At 39.7% G+C, this 18,477-nt stretch overlaps 1 protein-coding gene across 1 annotated transcript in view; it reads right to left on the reverse strand.

The window, feature by feature from the left end:
- The window catches only part of pde11a (phosphodiesterase 11a), a 58,059-nt gene that overhangs the window by 25,160 nt on the left and 14,422 nt on the right, over window positions 1-18,477 (reverse strand). The window contains exons 4-10 of the mRNA XM_080902493.1: window positions 18,206-18,346; window positions 17,987-18,051; window positions 16,224-16,356; window positions 13,406-13,481; window positions 2,027-2,094; window positions 1,844-1,936; window positions 962-1,012 (exon numbers count right to left, since the gene is read on the reverse strand). Coding sequence (XP_080758619.1) covers window positions 962-1,012; window positions 1,844-1,936; window positions 2,027-2,094; window positions 13,406-13,481; window positions 16,224-16,356; window positions 17,987-18,051; window positions 18,206-18,346 — 627 coding nt within the window. The remainder of the gene's footprint in view (window positions 1-961; window positions 1,013-1,843; window positions 1,937-2,026; window positions 2,095-13,405; window positions 13,482-16,223; window positions 16,357-17,986; window positions 18,052-18,205; window positions 18,347-18,477) is intronic.

Consider the following 18,477-nt stretch of genomic DNA (forward strand, 5'->3'; position numbering starts at 1 on the left):
GGGATGTGCTCATATTTCTTACTACCAGTCAGCAGTCTTGCTGCTGATTTCTGCACCATCTGCAGACGTAGGTATGGGAAGATTAATCCAGACGTGAAGTAATAAAGGTACACATAATTTTTTTTTCCTGATCATAAGAATGATAATCTTAGTTTTGTCACTGTTTAACAGCTTTAGCAGTTGTTAATCAGCCAACCTTGTTTGTCTCCAAGACAGTCAAGTAGATGCTATAGGGAATCCTGATATTTTACTGGAAGATATAGCTGTAAATCATCAGTATAGAAATGAAAGGCAATGTTATATCTCTTAATATTATTATTAAATGGAAAAAAGTGCAAAGACCCCCGAGGGACCCCACAAGAAACAGGGGCAGAGAATAAGAAAAACTGACACCTTAAGAGAAGAACTGAACCAGCTGTAACCTTAATGCCAACCCATTGTTAAATGCAAGCCAAAAGAATGTGAGTAACAGATCAGTGCTCACTGTCGACAAAGCCATTTCAAGTGCTGTGAACAGCTTCAACGTCTAGCCCCCAATAACTAAGTTGCCAGCTACCATCTTTTTAAAAATGAGGCTTCAAAACAGGATTTTAGTAGCTTTTAGGGGGTTTAGTCCATTTTTTATTTAGAGTCTATGGAAGTTACCTCATTAAAAGAATACCCCACAAGGTGGTGCTTTCTTCCAATGCCTTATAGGTTTTTGATCAGGTTTATTTAGCCAAACTAAATGCTCAGTTTGTAGCTGCAAGTAATGAGTAGGATATGGCACAGCATGCTAACTTCTCTTGTGCAGTGGCCAATTTGCACCAGTGCCTCCTTTTTTGTGTTTTTCCAAAAACACAAAAAAATATATATTACAAAATACTTAAAATAAAAATATAAAAACTTGATTGTGCCACATCTGCAAATCCTGAAAGAAAAACAAAAGTTTCTACTGTGAACAACAGTGAACATCTATTACCTTGAATTTGTCAACTTCAGTCTTGGAGCAAGTGGCATGGTACGACAGAACCTGCAAAATGATGGCACAGTGTCACTCAGTGTACTTTTCAAACCCTTACCAGTAAGGCTCTACAAGACGCCCAGCTGTTGCTGCAGCTGAAAATACTGCCCGTTTGTACGTTTTAGTGGATCATCCAGATGATGACGGTAACACATCTGGAACAGCTTACAAGAGCTGCAATGTCAGCGCTGATTCCATCGCTCATTCCCCGAGAGAAATACTTTGCACAGGCCTGCAGTTGCTTATTTGATCATGTTTATTCAGTGCTACCAGACGCAGTGCATCAACATATTAGTTCACCCAGTGTCTCAATTCTGTTCTCTACTTGTCCTATTTGGAAACAGCAGTGCTAACTACCATAATGCACCTGAAAGCTCCCTATTGTAATCTAAGGACATGCTGTAAAGGCTGAATAGTGCTGAATGGCTTCATACCGCAGGGCAGATGAGGGATTGCTTTTCACTGCCTCTCATTAATTTTCAATAAAACCTTTGTGAGAAGGTTATCTACAAAGAGAGATCAGCACTTTTTTTTTAATGCGTACATTCTTCTGGAAATATGAGACAAAAAAGAGAAGCCAAGTACAAAAGACCACTGAGAGAGAATAAGTAGGAAGGGAGTTTACATTTTCCATGTAGCAGCTGTTGTTTGCTGTGACTTCTGGTTAAATGTGTTACCCCTGAGCATATGTTGATCGGAACGCAAAGTAAAGATGCCGTTATAGTGAATGAAACAGAAAAATAAATACAGTAGGACTCACAAGCACAAATAAACACGTCAAGCAGTTTGCTTAGCAGTGTTTTTACAAATATAAGTGGATACACAAAAACGCGCTCTTACATCCAAAGCCACCGACTGCTTGGCCCAAGACTTTTTCACCTGGTCGTACATGATGGTGTTGTTGATGCCCAGTCCACAAAAGATCACAAATGCCTAAAAGGATAAAACAGAGAAACTCCCATGGTTTCCAAAATGTTTAGAGAATTGCTAATGCTGAAAAAAATACACAAGCAATTGTAATACCTCAAAAAGACGCTGGTCTGCATCATCGAAGGGTTTCCCATCGAGCCTGTTCAGCACTTGGGCAACACCTGTTACACAAAATAAGTTTACCCATACCAACAGCATAGCAGTAATGCTTTAAGGTTGATACTGGCAGACTAGTATCAGGATCAATATTATGAATTATTAAAGAAAATTAAGGGAAGAGGCAACAATAGTGCACATAAATGTGGTTAAGAAACAAAAGTCTGCAGTGCAGCTATCTCCTGTGTTAAACATTTGGAAATCAGTGAAAACAGAAGAATAAAATGATTGTTTAATAGTGCTGAAGCTGCAAAATAGATAATGTTATCTTTGACCGAAAATCCAGTTATTCTCCACAACCCTGTAGTGGGGTTTAACAAAGCAGTCTTTCCTTTTTAGACCGCTTCTCTCATTGTCTAATCAAAACAGAAAGAACTCCGGTAATAAAGGAGAACATCCAATTAATACAGCAACTCTTATTTCCACATCATTACAATTTTTATTTATCTGCAGGAGGTGAAAGAAGCCTGTCAATGGGATTATGTGTTCATTTCAACGAATAGTGTGAAAAGAATTTACAATGCAACTATGATCAATTTTCATTTTGGTGCCATTAATTTTTAATGCATGGCAAACATTCTCTAAAATCTAATTTTGCTCCTTCTGTATTGAGCTTGTAATTTGTGATGAGTTGCAGCATAGACAAGCTAATTGGTTTAACGAGGCTATATTCCTAGTGCCACAAGTGTTTCATTTAAAAAAAACACACACACACTATCACAATGATCACAGCACTAATACGGGTTTTTACGCAAACGACTTATGGTCTTGTGTGACTGTACCGTACAATTTATTCACTGCTCTGGTGGTGTCAAATTTTGCTTAGAGCTTCACAAAGCATTGGGCCAGACCTGAGCTGCAACCAGCTCAGCACTACATTAATCCAGGAGGAATTACAGTGTATCAAAGAACTAACCTAAACTCAAAGTCATCTTCATCCAGTAACTGGCAATGTTACATTCTGTGAAGCAGCAACCAGAGCACTGTTAACCTATCCCTCTAAGAAAGCACATTTTAAGTCAAAGCTCCACTTGATTGGCTTAGAACAGCAATTATAATGCCAGTTTTTTATATACATTTACCTACAAGAAAGAGTTTCTGCTGGTCAAGAAGTTGAATGAATGAATATTTAAAGTTATCAAGAGTTGATATAGCCTTTATTCAAGAAACACACATCTGTAAGTCAGAAACTTTAAAACTTAAATGTTCCTGGGTAGGTAAAGTCTTTTCCAGTCCTGGAACTGGTAAAAGCAGGGGAGTGTCGGTTCTGATTCATAAAGCAGTTAGCTTTACTGAAACAAAAGTAATACCAGATAAGGAAGGTAGATTTATATTGGTTTATGGACAATTACTGGACACACCAATAATTTTATGTAATATCTATGCACCTAATGCGGACATACCCGCCTTTTTTCATAACCTGTCACAGTATCTTTTGGAATTAGAAGGTGCACAAATAGTGGTAGGAGGAGATTTTAATCAAATACTGGATCAAGACCTAGATAGATCACTTCCTAGGAGAGGCACAGAGAGTAAATCTGTAGTTGCCATAAGGCAGATGACCTCAGATTTGGGTCTGAATGATATTTGGCGGACAATGCATCCAGAAGGCGGGGAATATTCATTTTACTCTCCGCCTCATAATGTTTATACTAGAATCGACTACTTTCTTATTTCTGAAGCCTTAGTGAATAACTCTATAAATTCAAGTATTGGTAATATAGTAATTTCGGACCATGCGCCAATTTTTCTATGTCTTGGAAATATTTTACAGATTCCTCCAAGCCGCAGATGGCGTTTAAATGTGTCCTTAATTAAAGACTCTGGTTTTATTAAATTGATAAGAGATGAAATACAATTTTACAAACAGACAAATAATCGAGAGGACACTACATTGGCTACTTGGTGGGATGCTATGAAGGCATACTTAAGGGGGAGAATAATTTCTTACGCTTCCTTTAAAAAGAAGGCAGCTAACAAGAATATCATTACGTTAGAAGCCAAATTAAAGGCACTTGAGGCAGTACATTCCCATACAAAAGACAGAGTTACGTTGAATAAAATCGTTAAAGTTAAATATGAGTTGAATGTACTGTACAACAGAAAGGCAGAATACGCTTTATTTCGCATTAATCAAGCATATTGGGAAATGGGAGAAAAGCCGAGTCGTTTATTAGCATACCGTCTTAAACAGAAAGACAGTATGAACCATATCCCAGGCATACGACAATCAGATGGGGTTATTTCAACTTCTATTAGACATATAAATGATGGATTCAGGGCCTTTTACAATAATCTTTATTCTACGCAAGGTAGTTTAGATGAACAGAAATTCGAAGCATTTTTTACTGATTTAAACCTGCCACAGCTTTCTACTACTGACCAGCAGATTATAGATGCTCCAATTACAGTGGAGGAGATTACCCGTGCAATTAACAGTATGCCACTTAATAAAACTCCAGGATTAGATGGGTTACCATTGGATTTCTATAGAGCATTTGAAGATATGTTAAGTCCCCTGTTGCTCGATGTTTATAATGAGGCGTTCAAAGTAGGCTCATTACCTCAGTCAATGCACTCTGGACTTATAACATTTATTCTTAAAACTGGGAAAGACCCTTTAGACCCAAGTGGTTACCGCCCTATATCTTTGCTGAATTCTGACCAAAAAATCTTGGCAAAGGTCTTAGCGGGCCGATTAAAAGCAGTAATGGCGAAAATAATTCATGCAGACCAATCTGGTTTTGTTCCAAACCGCTATGGTCCAGATAATATTAGGCGGTTGGTTAATTTGCTAAATTATGTATATGATTCAGTATATCCAACAGTGGCCCTATCGCTGGATGCTGCAAAAGCTTTTGATTGTGTTGAGTGGGATTATCTGTTTAAGACATTAGAAAAGTTCGGTTTTGGTGATAATTTTATTAGGCGGATAAAGATATTATATGATTCGCCTTCAGCGCGAGTATTGACGAATGGGCTCATATCAGACCTATTCCTTTTACAGAGATCCACAAGACAGGGTTGTCCCCTTAGCCCCGGTCTCTTTGTAATTGCTATAGAGCCTCTGGCACAAAAACTGAGAAATAATGTAAATATATTTGGAATTTCGATGGGTAATAGTCAACATAAGCTTCTATTATATGCAGATGATATGTTGTTACTTATGACCCAGCCTGGGAAGTCAATTCCAGCCCTATTAGAATGTATAGAAAGCTTTACGCTGCTTTCAGGGTATCGTGTCAACTGGGATAAATCAGAGGCAATGCCTATGTCAGGACACTGCCCCCATACTTTATTTAAACAGTGGGAGTTTCGGTGGTCCGTGAATAGTTTGAGGTATTTGGGGATACAAATTACCTCGGATTACACTAAGATGGTTCAAGCAAATATGGAGCCAATGATTGAAAGAATAAAAATGGAATTTGGTAGATGGTCCAGAGTGTGTCTCACAATATGGGGTAAAATTAGTTGTATTAAGATGATGACTGCACCCATGATCTTTTATATTTTATCTAATATTCCATTACACATTCCAGATAAGTATTTCAAAGATCTAGACTTTTTGATCCGGCAGTTTCTTTGGGGTAGTTCACCACATCGTTTAAGTATTAGGAAACTTCAAGCGAGTGTAAAACAAGGAGGTTTTTCATTGCCTAATTTCCAATGGTATTATTGGGTGATGAACGTGAAACAACTTAGAGCTTGGTTACCTACTGCACCAGTTAAACCCATCTGGTCCCATATAGAGACGGAAGTTAATGGCGGTATTTCTCCTTGGAGGGAGCTGTTTGATACCAGTCATAAAACTACCCATCCTATAATTGCAAACGCGAAGACATTGTGGTGTAAATTACATAGGGCAGGTCGCTGGGACTTTATTAAATCACCTTCGGCAACCTTATGGGGGAATAAAAGAATTTTAATTGGAGGGACATCGGTTGACTGGCTACAGTGGCGTAAAGCAGGCATCCTTAATGTATCAGATTTATTTGACTGTGGGACTAAATGTTTTTTAAGCTTTGATAAAATTGTGGAGTTATATAAGTTGAAGCGTAATCAATTCTGGAGATATGTCCAAATACATAGTTCATTATCGAAGTGGCTGGGAACCCCCTTGAGTTGTCCTGTGGGCAGCCCTGTGGAAGTCCTGCTCTCAAGATCACCCTTGGGTAAAGGCATTACCTCTAAGATTTATCACTTATTGCAAGAACGGTCAGCTGACCCTCTCCTTAAAGTTAAGGGCTACTGGGCCCAGGACATGGCATTGGACATATCTTCAGTTGAATGGGATTCATGTTTTCAAAGTGTTAATACTATGTATAAAGAAACAGGCAGTAGATTTATTCAATTTAAGATAATCCATAGGTGGCATCGAACACCGCAACAATTGTATAAATGGAACCTGGCCTCTACGGACAAATGTTGGAGATGTGATGGTCAAAATGCCTCGATTTTACATATCTTATGGAGCTGTTCGGCACTTCGAGATTGGTGGGAAAATATAATGGAGGTAATTTTCAGTGTTTTAAAAAGGAGATTTGGTATCTCACCAAAACTGTCCATACTTGGTATAACCACAGAACTTTCTGATGGAGATTTTTCTAGTTATACAAAAAGATGGATTATTCTGGCTCTTACTACGGCCAAACGGGTCCTACTAAGACATTGGCGGAAAAAGAACCCCCCTCCCTATGAAGAGTGGCTAAAGACAACGGCTAAGTTGGCGTCTTATGAAAAAGTGACTTATGGTTTATTAGATAAATTGCATCAATATGATTGTATTTGGTCCCCCTTTACAAGCTGGCTTTCTGTAACTTGAAGAACAGAAGAGTAATGATAGAGTGGTGGTGTGGGGATTGGTGTGCGAAGAAAGAATCCGGTTGTTCAGTGATGACGCGACGAATCCTACTTCCGGGTCTAAAGTAGTCTGCGTTTAATATGGCTTTTGTGTTGTTAACATGTTTAATGTTATGTATTTTCTTCTATTTGATCTCAAAAAGCTCCTAAAACAGTCAGTGATCACTGTTGATCTCCCTCGGCTTTTATTACCGCTAATCATTTATTTAAGCTCAGTTTTTAAAACCTTAGGATGTAACTACAGCCCAGCCCATGCAGCAGTATATGAATGACTAGGGTTGCCAACCGTCCCTTAAAATACGGAATCGTCCCGTATTTCGAAACAAAAGTACACGTCCCGTATTGAGCTAATAAGGGACGCACTTTGTCCCGTAATACAGTGAGAATCAAAAGTAGTCTATAAATGTTTATGGAATTAACACTTTGTTTGAAAACATAATTCCCAGCCCCTCTCCTGCTTTGTGACCAATGAGCTGACAGCACACTTATGACAATTCGAGTATGACAATTCAGATTACCGCTCATCTCATTGGTCGAGGAAAGGTCGCTTGCGGAGAAAATACCGGAAGACAACAGATGACCACAACAAGAAGCATGGCCAACAGGGGAACAAACGCCGACTCTGCGGTGCAAGTCTCGGATGACAGTACACCTAAAGCTGGGCAAACACTGTGCGATTTTTTTCAGTCACGTTATTCAGCTCCTGCTCAAACTGCACGATTGACTCGCAGGGGTTAGAAGTTCGTATGTCACGATGTACTCTCACACTATACGGCCCGATGCTCTGATGCGACCTGAGTGCGCACACTGTGCCTCCATAACATGAAGGTTATAACAGAAAATCTGTCGCTCGCTCTCTCTGTCTTTCACTCACACAGACACACCACTACCATCAACTTTGCTAAATTGCTAATGAAAAACATTGATCAGGCAGCTGTGATTGAGCAGCAGTGTAAATCCAACTATTTTCACGGTTGTTGTGGTCGTGATAATTTTGTGATGCCACATCGAAAAGGCTCGGATGAGCTTTCCAAAGTTCTACAAGTTGTGCCTCCATCGCTTGTGTCCAGATCACACGCTGCACAGCCTCACGAGCGATTGATGATCGGGAGCTGGTCGTGAGGTGTTAATCACTTCTCGTTACCCCACGTATACTACACGACGCACGATGAAGGTCAAAATCGGTCCGATCACTCAAAAATCGGCTCAAAATGGGCCAAAAATCGCACAGTGTGAGCCCAGCATTAGAGCAGCAATGTTTGTTCCCCTCAGAGAAAGGGAAGAATGGGAAAAGCAAAACACCTGGCTGGAAAACGTTAATATGGGCATGTGCAGTGAATATCAGCGCTATGTGGCCAGAAGTGTGATAATATAATTTATTTTGTGTAATAAACAACTGCAAGGATAGATGATTACAACAAATTGATGACTAATACATAAAAGTAATACATAGATGAATAATGATGATGAGTTAAGATGCGTAATCATGGGAACAAGCGGGTTTACAAACAGGAGCAGCTGATTAGCATTAGAAAAGCTGAAATAATACCTCAACTGAATAGTGATGGGATTTCCGGCTCTTTTTAGAGATCCGGCTCTTTCGGTTCGGCTCACTAAAAAGAGCCGGCTCTTTCGGCTCCGAACCGGCTCTTCAGGTTGTTTTGTTGCTTTAATTAATTTATTATTAACAATAATATAAAATTATGCACAAAAGGAATTACTAACATAAAAACAAGTGGTTTTATTTATATATGTTTATATATAAATATATGCGGTGGCCCCTAGAGACAAAACACGTACAAACTCCAAAACACATTTCTAGCATGAACTGAACTTCCAAAGCCGAGTTACTAGATCACTTAAATTACACAATTGAAAGCATGTGTGTATTGTTTGTGTATTTATACACAGGCACTCATATATATATTCAAATAATTTAAAAAAAAGTTCATTTACCTGTTATTACCACACACCAAATCCGGTCGTTGGTACTTGCTGGCTTGTGTAGCCACAAGATAACAAAGGCTCAACACTGCGCCCAGCATCCTGGAGCACTTCTGTTGTCTTTTGTACGTGTTTTGAGTTTTTATGTGCTTCTGAGTTTTTACGTGCTTCGGAGTTTGTACGTGTTTTGGAGTTTTTACGTGTTTTGGAGTTTGTACGTGTTTTTACGTGTTTTGGAGTTTGTACATGCTTCAGAGTTCATACGTGATTTGAAGTTTGTATGTGCTTTGTCTCTAGGGGCCACCGTAAATATACTTTTATTTATTCACTCCACATAAAATGTAATAAATAAATCATATAATACAAAAATCAACTATTCACATTTCAACTTTTAACTATTTAAATTTTCAGCTTTTTCCTTTCACAAATTTAAAGTGAAAAGAACACAAAACACTGCAAACCACAACACAATTAAATATAAATTATAATATGAAAACTAAAAGAACATGCATATTCTCTGTCATATGGACCTGCATGAATAAACTTTCTCAATCCTTTATCATCTGCAACTGAAAATAGTTGTGGATGATTACTATACCTTTCTAATGTTGTTGTCCCTGCCTCTCTTTCTCTCTCTCTGGCTCTGTTCCTGTGCTACTGAGTGTAACTACCGCCCCTCCCCCCTCTGCCCAGCGTAAAGCACAAGGCTCGCGTGCAGAGTGAAGCGGAAAAAAAGTGCGAGAGAGAGGCTGAGAGAAAGAAAAAAAAAAAAAAAAACCCACGTGACGGCTCGCGATAAGGACCCGGCTCGCGTCGTTCACGTCAAAGAGTCGGGTCTAAGAGCCATTTCGTTCGCGAACGACCCATCACTACAACTGAAGCCAATTGTACTAAATGCACTAAATGTGCACTGTTACAAGAATATTTTTCTTTCTATTGTTTTCTATTATTTTAAGTTAAGCAGGACAGAGTGCTTTTAAAGAAAGATTTACTTATATTCTCAAAAGTTAAGCATGACAGGCTTCTGTTTAAGAAAGAGACCTGTTTTACTGTGTTAATGTTGTCATTTTGAGCTAAAAATAAATGGCTAAATGATCATTTGTTTCACATGTGTTCATATCACAAAGAATAGAATATGCATCTACTTAAATCAACTTCAAGTCAAATGGTTAAAAAAATAATTTCACACACAAAAAAAGAGCTAGAAAATTCACCACACTGGGAAGGGTGAAGACAACTGGGTCGCCCGGCCCTGGCCACGAGGTGTCCCTTATTTATTTTTCAGGGAGTTGGCAACCCTATGAATGACTAACCTCGTATTGTGGATGGATTATCTCAGTTGTTCTCCTGGCTGAAGTTTGGTCCTTTTACAGCATCCTGCCATGCGATTACATTTGTTCCTGACCACCGAGAACACTCACGGTAACTTTTATCGAGTGGAAAAAAAGTTAGCTTGTTTATATTATGCTAACGTAGCTGTGTCGCTAGCGGTCACGCAGCACATCATTATATACCAGCTAGCCCAACTTCAGTAACCCTACAAACGTCACTGCTGTTTAGTTTTCTGTCTTCATTTATGCTGGAAGTGATAACAGAGCTGTACGTTTTAATTTGTTTACAAAACCCCGCAGTCAGGACATGCTATATTGTATTTAGATAGAAGCTAGCGAGCTAACTCCCTGCTAATTTCTAACTCCTTTAAATGTCATAAATTCCGTTTTCATGGATGCCTGGATGTTAAACTCAATTGTTACACCTGGTAGAGCAGAACGCTGATCATTTTATTAAAGATGAAAGACTTTAGACAGTTTTTCAACTCTCAGTAATGCCATATGATCGTTTGATATATGGACCTGCAGCGGAGTTTAGACCCAGACACGGCTAGTGACGTCAGACTGAACAACCGGATAGGATAACTTTCCTTTGGGTTTTTTTGTTTTGTTTTGTTTCTGTTGTTGTGTTTTGTTTTGTTTTGTTGTTGTTTGTTTTTGTTTGTTTGTTTTTTAAACTATTTATTTATGTAGTTATTCTTAAGTTCTGTTATTGAAGTTTAAAATGAAATAAATAAAAATTGTTGATGACAAAAAAAAAGAAGTTGAATGAAAAAAAGTTTTCCAATAATTTTCCTTATAATTTAGATTGAATTCCAGAGGTTATTCATTTTAGCTCCTGTAGAACATCCCAAAAAATAAATGAATAAATAAATAACTGTTAGGAGAAGGAGGCCTTTAGTGCTAAATGCTAAATGGAAACAAATGAACTGCTACAGTTTTAGATGCGGGGATAGCGCCTGTGCCGATTCTTTGTACCATAACAGATGTGTTTAAATCTTCTTCCCAATGCAAAAATCCCAGAAAAGGTGGAAACAAGCAACAGTGCAGCAATGAGCGCTTGAGTCTATGGCAACTTTCTATAAAGTGGACTCATGTCAAGTCAGATTTATTTTTACAAAACAGTTTTTAAAAAAAACAGCTGATCCTGTAAGTGCGGCTGAAATAATAAAACAATATAAATCAAAAGCAATCAAAACGCAGTCTGGTTTAAAAGCCAAAGTATGAAAGTGGGTTTTCAAGCGGCTTTAAAAGTTTCTAATGTTGGGGAGATCCCGATGTGATGTGAAGAGGCAGTTTGTTACACAATTTAGGAGCAGCTTCTGTGAAGACCCAATCGGCTCCATGTTTTATTCTGAACCTCACGACAGCTAGGAGCATCTGTTCACCAGACCCCACTGGTAAAGTGGGAGCATGCAGGGGCAAACAATCAGTGAGGTACGCAGCACCAACCCAGGCAAACACTTAAAAACATCCATCCATCCATCCATCCATGTTCTTCCGCTTATCTGGGGCCAGGTCAGCAGCCTAAGCAGAGAAGCCCAGACCTCCCTCTCCCCAGCCACCTCCTCCAGCTTGTCCAGGGGAACACCAAGACATTCCCAGGCCAGCCAAGAGATATAATCTCTCCAGCGTATCCTGGGACCGGTACAACATCCGCATCACTGCGGCCGCAGCACCAATCCGTCTGTCGATCTCCGGCTCCCTTCTCCTGTCACTCGGGAAAAAACTAAGAATAAAATCTTAAAATCAAGATTTAATTTTGAGAATCATCTGCATAAAAAGGAAGTGAGGGGCCACGCTTTCTCATGATTGAACTTGGGCCAAGAACAGACACCTGAGGAACCCCACATAAACTGAAACGCTTCTCCCAGTTAAATACAGGGATACTATGGAAATAAAGAATTTAGAAATTGGTCCAAAGTTGGGTAGAACTGTTGGGCTGTGGTTTTTGCATTTTAAGATTGAGAAGGTGCTACAAACGTGATTCAGACTTCAGACAAAACTACGCTGTCAAAACACATACTACACAAATAAATAGGTAGTGTACACAGTGTACTACATTAAAGGGACTAGGGATTTAAGTATAATAAAAAAAATGTTTTGTTCTCTCTGTTTATCTGGATAGCAAAATAATTGTTTTTTTTTTAAAAGATATTCATTAAATTCAGGAAAATAAATCATTAAAAATACCTGGTGAGCCATCTGCTTTTATTAAAGTCAGTTTCAATGATGCATAATATGCTAAGATGGATTTCACTAATCATTATTATTGTTAAAGTATTTATTTTGCTTATATTTTGAATGAGTCTGCTGGAACCTTGCGGATGACACAAGGGCTTTAATTTTTCTAGCTGAATGTAGCCTTGATATAAGAATTTCATCTTCTGCTGCTTTGTTTGTTTAATGGTTTTTCACTCCAGATCCTCAGGTGCCACCCACACACTGTGTTTCTTCCTCACTCTTTGTGTTCTTCTTCCTCTCCCCTCCCTGACAAATGCACTTACACCTACGCAAAGATGCACACAGGTCTTCACCAACCATCTGCACCAGATATGCTGATCACTTTGCACTCAAATAAAACTAATGGCTTCCCGCGTCAGATCTCAGTGGACTGAATAGAGCCGCTATCGTCGCTCCTCCTTGCAATATCCAGCGCCAAAGCCAGACGAGAGATCAATGATTTATCAGAGTGTCAGTGTGGTGTTAGCCTGGGGCTGATTCACAAACACAAAGCACGCTGCCAGAAGAAGGGAACCACCTCTAAGTCTGGCGTGATGGTGCAGCATGGAGTTAATCATGCAGTCTCGGCTGGACAAATTTTCAAGCCCTCCCCCTCTTATATTCTCTGCCTTATGCAGCAAAAAGGTGCATGCCTGTGCAGTATTAGTGGTAATGAAATTACTGCAATTGAACACAGCATGCAGCCAAAGGTATGTGGAATGTGGTGATGTTTTATGGCTTGACTTCTTGCTATTGGTTCCAGCTAGGGACCCTTCTACAAATGACTTTTAAAATGATATTTTAGGACATTTTGCATTCCTTTGTAGCAACATAAGCTATCCAGAACCTTAGTAAGTGCCTAAAGACATCCTTTAGTATCTAATGTCATTCAGCCACACCAGAAACTTTTAAACAGAAGAATTTGAGAATCTAGAAGATTTTTTGTGTATGAACTTACCAATAATTTGGTGGTTGCTGTTCCATATAGGGACACAAAGCACTGAGCGGATATGGAAGTCAGAGAACTGGTCTGCCTGCAAAAAGTGGGAGAATAAAACATTATAATTATTCTACATAAAATGTAAATAATAAATGTTTATTTACTTTATTTAAAATGTTTTCATTCTCTTATGTGATCAGTGTTTTGGGTTTTTCTCCTCATCAATATCATGAAAAAATGAGTGAAAAACCTGTTAAATTTGCTTGTAGTTATAATTATTCTTCATCTATACAGTGCAGTTTTTTTTGTTTTTTTTTTGTTTTTTTGCCTGTGCAGTTTAAAATAGTCCAAATATAAAACGTGAAACTGATGTACTGCACAGAAGTTTATAACTATAAGCCATAAGTCTATAGCTATTGCTGTAATAGTTCTGAATCACTTTCTTTAAAATCTCCACTTTGGGGCAAGGGCATGGACAGAGGATGTGCACTCAAATGCCTTTAAAACAGATTACAACCATTCTGAATGGCTACTGCATTAAACTGATGCATTTGAGACTGATTTTAAGAATATGATTTTATTGTAAGTGCGGCATTGACAGAATACTTCTGTTTGGAAGATCAAGTGCAGTATGCACACTCAGCTGGACACTAGCCAGACTTTTACCCGCCAGCTACACTCTCCATCACCGAAACCCAACGGAGTATTTCAGTTAGTGTGAAAGTGTCTTAAGTAGAGCATTTCCTGCAGTGCAATGAGAAAGAACAGCTTCGGAAAATGTACGTTTATGTGTGCAGAGAGCTATAAAGACATTTTCAAGAGGCTTCACCAGCTCAAAAAACTGGCAGCCAGTTTAATCTATATGAGCACTTCACTATTGTGTGAATCCAGGTTAAATGTTAAACTTAAATAAGTTGCTTAATGTGAAAATTATTAGGAAACCATCGTACATATACACAACATAGCCATGTATTTGTCCCAACAGATTGTCAATGTGGAGAACTGTAATGTCTTCAAGTGTCTGATGTAGAAAATTTGCTTCAGACCAGCTAACATGTGGCATCACATGACTGCTCACAATGCTGTGAAACTTTGAAAACAAAATCACTGTTTGCCACCTGTCCTACTTGGCAGTTTTGGCTCCCCTGCAACTTCCTTCTGTTTTTCAAGTTTTGAAACAGTGAGTTACAAGATATCTTTAGGACAGAGAAGTGATCAAAACAGGTTTATCCAAACAAAGCAGGGCCACGTGAAAAAGGCCAGAAGTGCACAAGGAAATGACTCTGAAGAGCACAGTGGGCAGATTTAAATCAGGTATGTTTTTATTGGTCTCAGCTTTTTGAATTCACGTTGTATATAATACACTGAACAAAAATATAAACGCAACACTTTTGTTTTTGCTCCCATTCCCCATGGGATGGACGTAGAAACCTAAAATTCATTCCAGATACACAATATAACCATCCCTCCCAAACAGTGGTCACAAATCAGTCCAAATGTGTGGTAGTGGGCACATCTGCTATATTGAGATAATCCATCCCACCTCACAGGTGTGCCACATCAGGATGCTGATCTGACATCATGAGTAGTGCACAGGTGTACCTCAGACTGCCCACAACAAAAGGCCACCCTGGAATGTGCAGTTTTGTCTCACAGCAAAATGCCACAGATGCCACAAGCAATGAGGGAGCGTGCAATTGGCATGCTGACAGCAGGAATGTCAACCAGATCTGTCGCCCGTGCATTGAATGTTCATTTCTCAACCATGAGCCGTCTCCACAGGCGTTTCAGAGAATATGGCAGCACATCCAACCGGCCTCACAACCGCAGACCTCGTGTAACCACACCAGCCCAGGACCTCCACATCCAGCAGGTTCACCTCCAAGATCGTCTGAGACCAGCCACCCAGACAGCTGCTGGAACAATTGGTTTGCACAACCAAACAATTTCTGCACAAACTGTCAGAAACCGTCTCAGGGACGCTCAACTGCATGCCCGTCGTCCTCACTGGGGTCTTGACCTGACTCCAGCTCGTCGCCGTAACAGACTTGTGTGGGCAAATGCTCACATTCGATGGCGTCTGGCACGTTGGAGAGGTGTGCGCTTCACGGATGAATCATGGTTCACATTGTTCAGGGCAGATGGCAGCTGAGAATGTCCCAGTTCTTGCATGGCCAGCATACTCACCGGACATGTCACCCATTGAGCATGTTCGGGATGTGCTTGACCGGCGTATACGACAGCGTGTGCCAGTTCCCACGAATATCCAACAACCTCGCACAGCCATTGAAGTGGAGTGGACCAACATTCCACAGGCCACAATTGACAATCTGATAGACTCCATGCGACGATGTGTTGCACTGCATGAGGCAAATGGTGGTCACACCAGATACTGACCGGTTCTGGGTCCCCAGACCCCCAATAGCGCAAAAAACTGCACATTCCAGGGTGGCCTTTTGTTGTGGGCAGTCTGAGGTACACCTGTGCACTACTCATGATGTCAGATCAGCATCCTGATGTGGCACACCTGTGAGGTGGGATGGATTATCTCAATATAGCAGATGTGCCCACTACCACACATTTGGACTGATTTGTGACCACTGTTTGGGAGGGATGGTTATATTGTGTATCTGGAATGAATTTTAGGTCTCTACATCCATCCCATGGAGAATGGGAGCAAAAACAATAGTATTGCGTTTATATTTTTGTTCAGTGTATATCACAATGCAAGACAATCACAGCAGGTGTATTTCATACAAGTCCCACAAATCATTTCACCTTTTTTTTTTAAATCCTAGTGATGTGAACTTTAGGAAGTATGTTACTGTGTGGTTACCTCAGCATCAAAGCGAGGATCCTGATAGGCGTCACTAATGTTTACAGGCAGTCCTGTGGAAGCCACCAGCTCCGCAATGCTGTTATTGATGAGCCAGTCTGAGTAAGATGATTTCTCCATGCTGTCTTTGAAACTATGGTCAGAAAAAAAAACAAGATAGATGACAAAAGACTCAACCAGTTCTCAACCAGATTTGTTTAATTAGACTGTGTGAGATGAGGTGAGGATATGTGAAATGAATCCTTGTGACCTAAAGGTTCAAAGGTTCAGTCCCAAAAAACTGTTGTTCAGACCTTTAGAAACAAGCTGGCTTAGAGGGAAAGGTAATGTAGTTAAAACAACTTGTTTCAAGCCGGGGAACAAGCCAGTGTAGAATACATTTATAAAGGATTAACATGAACTTTGATTCACACATAGCTGCTCCAGCAGAGTCCAAGAATAAAACAGGGAGCTGGAAATGAGCACAGGTCAGACCCCCTTTATACGCATTTAGAAATGTTACAATAAGCAAACAATCTTATTTTTAGCTACTTGATTTTTAAAAAGTAATGAAAGTAATGAAAAGTTAAGCATACAGTATGAGCTATTTTCTGATTAGACGGTGCCCCCACTCTCTGCCAGACACCTGCATCACTATTCAGACTGTTTACATCTTATTGCAGGGTGCCATCACTGAGTTTTTACTTTCAAATACGCCAAAGTAAATGTTCAGTGTGGCTCATTTTGTCTTTTAAGGTTAGAAAAAAGACGGAACGACACAGATGTCAGATCTTTTGGATCCCTTTGATCTAGCGATACAGCTGTGTGTAGATGTGGAACCACAGCACAGCAGTAATAAACCACATGGGTGTGATGGCAATCTGCCTTACCTCCTGTTTCTTTTATTTTTACTATGTTTCTCTCCTAATTCTCTCTCTGTCTTCCTCGGTTCATCCCTCTCATAAAGGAACATTGTTCTTGTGGGAGTAGCTGGGGATTTTAGGCACATCAGAAATCTTACAGTATCCTCACCTTTTGTCACCGAATGCATTTATTTAATTACACACATAAATTTCACTAGCTCTCTTGTTACTGAGATGAGAGCCTTTAGGAAGAGGTGCTTCAGGAATTTGTGCAGTTTTATTTACAAACTGGCTTCATATTTAAAATGTGACAGTAGCAACACATATCGGAAAGGAGCGTGCAGTCAGAAAGAATACATTTCCCAGTCTAGCGGCTGAAAATTTCTTTCATCATCGCTAATTTTTTAATATTGGTATTTCTTGTGTTATGATATTTTTAAATTACTGTTATAGTGACCATTAATGTCAAAGTGACCATATCAGTTACAGCAAGTGCAGGACTTGGGGGGATAATTTGTCTTCCTTTTCAGCCTTTTTTTTTTCATCCATAAACATCCTACGCAATATTAAACCTTTCTTTCTCCACTCAGCCATGCCTAGCTGTAGAGAGAAGCTGGAAAACCCAATTAAGCAGGGCTCCCACAGTATGCCTTCTATTCAGAATCCGCATATTACTCCCACAGCACTACATAATAGTCAAATTTTATACAGATTTTTTTGTCCTTGATGGACGCTCTGCAGATTCAAAAAGGCTCTGTGCCAAATGCACAGGTGCCATGTTGCAGATATGACTATTTAATGAGAAGGGTAATGGTATGATGAGTGAGGAAATGGAAGGGAAAATTATGGAGGGGGGGTTGTATGAGGGGTTTTTTTTTTAATCAGGCCAAATGTTACCGAGGTGCTCTGAATGAAACATACCTGCTTTCAGTGTCTGCGCTACACTTAGGGGAGAGCAGCTCGAACGACTTGGTGAACTTCACAACCTGAAAGATGCAAAAGGGAAGAAATCACAACAGCTCATGGACATACAAAGTATTTACTGGGAAAAAAGGGGGAAAACAGAAAACAAAAAAACAAGAACGCACATGCGCAAATGCATTGACATATATGACAGGACAGCAGAGAGAAAAACAGTACCGGTGACTCAATGTCCTCCAGCAACTGAACAGAGCAGCGCTCGCACTTAAGCAGTGTCTGTGCACGGTGCATGATCTTCCTGACAATCTTCTCCAGGTCAGTCTGTTCTTCAAACAGGTCATTGACTACTTCCAGGAGTGCCTAAAGACCAGTGACAGAAAACGTTACCACTGGCATTATTCCCAACAATCAAAGGCTGAATAAAAAAAAAATTGGTCAACAGGTAATAGTGATGACCCTTTGAATAAAGATGTTTTGCCTCGCTCAGCTAT

The sequence above is a fragment of the Rhamphochromis sp. 'chilingali' genome (genome assembly GCF_963969265.1).
Source record: "Rhamphochromis sp. 'chilingali' genome assembly, chromosome: 14".
In the NCBI taxonomy this organism is placed as follows: domain Eukaryota; kingdom Metazoa; phylum Chordata; class Actinopteri; order Cichliformes; family Cichlidae; genus Rhamphochromis; species Rhamphochromis sp. 'chilingali'.